This window comes from Arachis duranensis, chromosome 6, assembly GCF_000817695.3.
Source record: "Arachis duranensis cultivar V14167 chromosome 6, aradu.V14167.gnm2.J7QH, whole genome shotgun sequence".
NCBI lineage: Eukaryota > Viridiplantae > Streptophyta > Magnoliopsida > Fabales > Fabaceae > Arachis > Arachis duranensis.
In genome coordinates, this window is record NC_029777.3 from 14688959 (window position 1) to 14692426 (window position 3468).

The following is a 3468-nucleotide window of genomic DNA, read 5'->3' on the forward strand; positions in this document are numbered from 1 at the left end:
AGAGAAGTACGGTCTCAGTAAGATGGTCTAGGTTGACGGAGGCAAAGCGAAGGAGATCGTTGCAGCAAAAGCGGCGGATGGTGGTCATCTTGCTTACTCGCCCCTTTGAAAACTAGCGGACGCTTACTCTCTCTGGGATTCACAGGAAAAGGCTATGAAATTGAAATTCGAGGGAAGCTGCGGAGAGTAATGGAGCGCAATTTTCAGCTGCCAACGAAGAAATCAGATGAGAGAGGCGACAGTACCGGTTATGGGTGCATATGCATATGCCTAAGCCTTTTTTGAGAAGGAGAGGCCCAATTTATTTTATTTTAGATTTTCATTGGCCCAATTGTTTTTATTTCTTTTTTTTTGTGTAAATGAATAAATTAAATTAAAAATTAATCCCTATCCAAAGAGTATTTAATGCTTTTTCAAGTGACAAAAACCATATCCGTCGTCGACCGCCAAGCCGCCAAAACCCTAGAATCCCAAATGGATCTCCTCAAGCAAGAGCTGCTCAAGAAGCGCCAATCCCTCGCCGAGGTCACCGGCGGAAAGAGAGTCTTCAAGCGCTCCGAGATCCAACAGAAGGAGATCCAGAAGCTCCGAGAGCAAGAGAAGCGTGAGTTGGAAGCCAAATCCAATCGCCACGACAACGCCACCACCAATAGTAACAACAACAATGCGTCCTCCACCTCCGGCTCAGCCTCCGCTGCCGCCGCATCGTCTTCCACCGGTGGTACATCCAAGCTCCCCGGTTCTGCCTCTTCCTTAGCCGCGGGAACCTCCCTCACCGAGGAGCAGAACATCGACAAGCTCGTCCTCTCAAAACAGGAGGTCATCCGCCGCCTCCGATTCCTCAAGCAGCCGGTGACGCTGTTCGGCGAAGACGACGATGCCAGGCTGGATCGCCTGAAGTACGTGCTGAAAGCTGGTTTGTTTGAAGTCGATAGCGACATGACGGAAGGGCAGACCAATGATTTCCTGCGCGATATTGCAGAGCTGAGAAAGCGTCAGAAGACCGGGATGCTGGGCGAGAGGAAGAGGCAGAAGGCGGAGGACGGCGCTTCCGAGGACAGGGAAGGTGGTGCTGGAGATGACGATTTGAGTGAAGGGTCCAGTGGCATGGAAGGCGACAAGGACTCCGATTCGAAGCGGATGAAAGCGAATTTTGAGGAGCTGTGCGAGGAGGATAAGATTTTGGTTTTCTTCAAGAAGCTGCTGAACGAGTGGAAGCAAGAGCTGCAGGAGATGCCGGAGGCCGAGAAGCGAACGGCAAAAGGGAAGTCCATGGTCGCCACGTTCAAGCAGTGCGCGCGGTACCTCAACCCGCTGTTCAAGTTCTGCAGGAAGAAGGTGAATTTTTACACACGCTCTTTGGTCTAGTTATTCTCTAATTGAAATTATTCAAGGGAAAACAGTGATGTGGAAGTTAAATTTTTTAGATCAGTGTCGAGTGATGTGTAGGGTGATTGTGACTTCGATAATGAAAATAGTACGCATGATGGTATGATTTTCTAGCATTGAAGAAGGATTGGAGGAAAAAAAATGGAATTGTATGTTTGATCAAACCATAGTTCGCAAATCTGTAAAGTGAGCACACACTGAGTTTGATTTACTTCATGTCTGCATGTCTATATAGACATATTTGGATTGCTTGTTAGAATGGAGCTTGAATAGTCCATGTCTGCATATCTATTATTATAAGTTTGTTTATGATGAGTGGTATGGACATCATCCGGAGAGGGAGGAGTGAGAATCTCTTTTTAGGTTTTGAAGAATGCTCAGGCTTAGGAGAGTGGAACAAATGAAGGGTAGTACTGTAAGTACAGGAAGAGAGAAACCTAAGAAAATTATATGAGAAATTATTTAAAGAACTTTAGATATAATTTGTTTAAACACACAAGATTTATGATCGGTATTGTGGCGTCGTCTGTGGCTAACCCCATCTAGTAGGACAAAATTTAGTTTCTCTGATGAGTTTGTTCATGGAGTCTATCTGATTCAGTTGGGGAGCATTTTGGTTTGGTTTTGCATTTATGATAGATCCTAATGGTTTCAATTGATACATGTTGCCAAGTGCCAACTCTTCCATAGGAGAAAGCTTTGTTGTTAAAATTGGTGATCAGAAACAACAAGGACAATCATGGCTAGTTGATATACCCCTCTCCTCTGTCTTAATTATTGAGCGTGTGCTGGAAATCGTACTGGTCATAATTTAGATGTACATATTAGGTTATGCTTCGTCCTGTATGATTTTTACCTGCTAATGACAATATTAGTTCCGAAACGGCAATCACAGTCGTTGCTAATTTCTACTTTCTGCTTTTTACCTCTTTAAGTATGATTTTCTGCCTTGGTCTTTTAGTCAGTATATAGGAAGATACTGAAACACAGTCCTAGAATGTTTTGTTGTTGGGAGGGGGACACAACAAGAGAGTCGGAGTGTTAGAGGATTTACTGAATATAATTATATACACTCGTTGAATGTTTAATGGATATTGTTTCAAGTAGTAAATTTTATGGTTTTAAGGATAAATTTTTCTTGTTTGCATAGTATGTTCAGTAATGTAAGCACATTGAAGCAATTAGCTGATAAATTGTGTTGGGTTCCATGCAATTTTCAGGTTCTTCCTGATGACATCCGACAGGCATTAATGATCGTGGTTGATTGCTGCATGAAGCGAGATTATCTGGCTGCAATGGACCATTACATCAAGCTGGCCATCGGGAATGCACCTTGGCCTATTGGTGTTACTATGGTTGGTATCCACGAAAGGTCCGCTCGTGAAAAGATCTACACCAACAGTGTTGCTCACATTATGAATGATGAGACTACTCGCAAGTACTTGCAATCAATTAAGAGGCTAATGACATTTTGCCAACGTCGATACCCAACAATGCCATCTAAAGCTGTTGAGTTTAACAGCTTGGCAAATGGTAGTGATTTGCAGTCACTACTAGCAGAGGAGAGATTTAGTGGAGGGACCAATCAAGCATCTGAGGAGAGACTTAGGATAATGCCTGCTCCAAGAGATAGCTAGTTAATTTTTTTACCCTTAAATGACATCATATTTTCAAGTTATGCAGGCGATATGATGTATTATCTGTTTCTGATTCTAAATCTAAGATTGTATAAATTATAAAGGGTTGCATCTGTGAAAATGGCAGCAGAAAACATGTAAAATGTTGATCTTGTAAAATATTTACACTATTTTTTCCTACTGTTGTCTCGGCGGCAACGTTATGGTTGACTATGTTAGAAAAGAGCATACGAGCAAATTGTAAAATTTACATAATTAACACAAAATAAATATCAAATATTTTACTAAAGAAATATAATATAATAAAATTATAAAATTGAATAATTATTCTATTCTAATTAAATATTGAGTGAGATATAAAATGGTAATTGGTGATTATAATACCTGATTATCGATTGTCTTATATTTAAGTCATAATTTATTGATGGTTTGGTGTTATGAC

General features: G+C 41.3%; 2 protein-coding genes across 6 annotated transcripts in view; one reads left to right on the forward strand and one right to left on the reverse strand.

Annotated features, from left to right (window-relative positions):
- The window catches only part of LOC107493021 (N-terminal acetyltransferase B complex catalytic subunit NAA20), a 3194-nt gene extending 2938 nt beyond the window's left edge, over positions 1 to 256 (reverse strand). For 3 of the 5 annotated variants that reach the window (XM_021126594.2, XM_021126593.2, XM_021126592.2), the window contains exon 1: positions 11 to 256. In XM_021126594.2, coding sequence (XP_020982253.1) covers positions 11 to 88 — 78 coding nt within the window. In that variant the 5' untranslated portion in view covers positions 89 to 256. The remainder of the gene's footprint in view (positions 1 to 10) is intronic. The other 2 variants (XR_008010560.1, XM_016114103.3) reach the window with 1 other exon arrangement.
- Positions 257 to 418: 162 nt separating this feature from the next.
- Positions 419 to 3206, forward strand: LOC107493020 (uncharacterized). The gene is made up of 2 exons (XM_016114102.3): positions 419 to 1338; positions 2610 to 3206. Exons 1-2 carry the CDS (start codon positions 475 to 477, stop codon positions 3024 to 3026), a joined length of 1281 nt encoding a protein of 426 aa, XP_015969588.1. The 5' UTR covers positions 419 to 474; the 3' UTR covers positions 3027 to 3206.
- The last annotated feature ends 262 nt before the right edge of the window (positions 3207 to 3468 follow it).

What these genes read in the sequence shown, in the direction of transcription:
- LOC107493020 (XM_016114102.3), top strand. Translation starts at nt 475, where the DNA reads ATGGATCTCCTCAAGCAAGAGCTGCTCAAGAAGCGCCAATCCCTCGCC. An exon ending in TCAAGTTCTGCAGGAAGAAG is followed by an intron (nt 1,339 to 2,609) that starts GTGAATTTTTAC and finishes TGCAATTTTCAG; the next exon opens with GTTCTTCCTGATGACATCCG.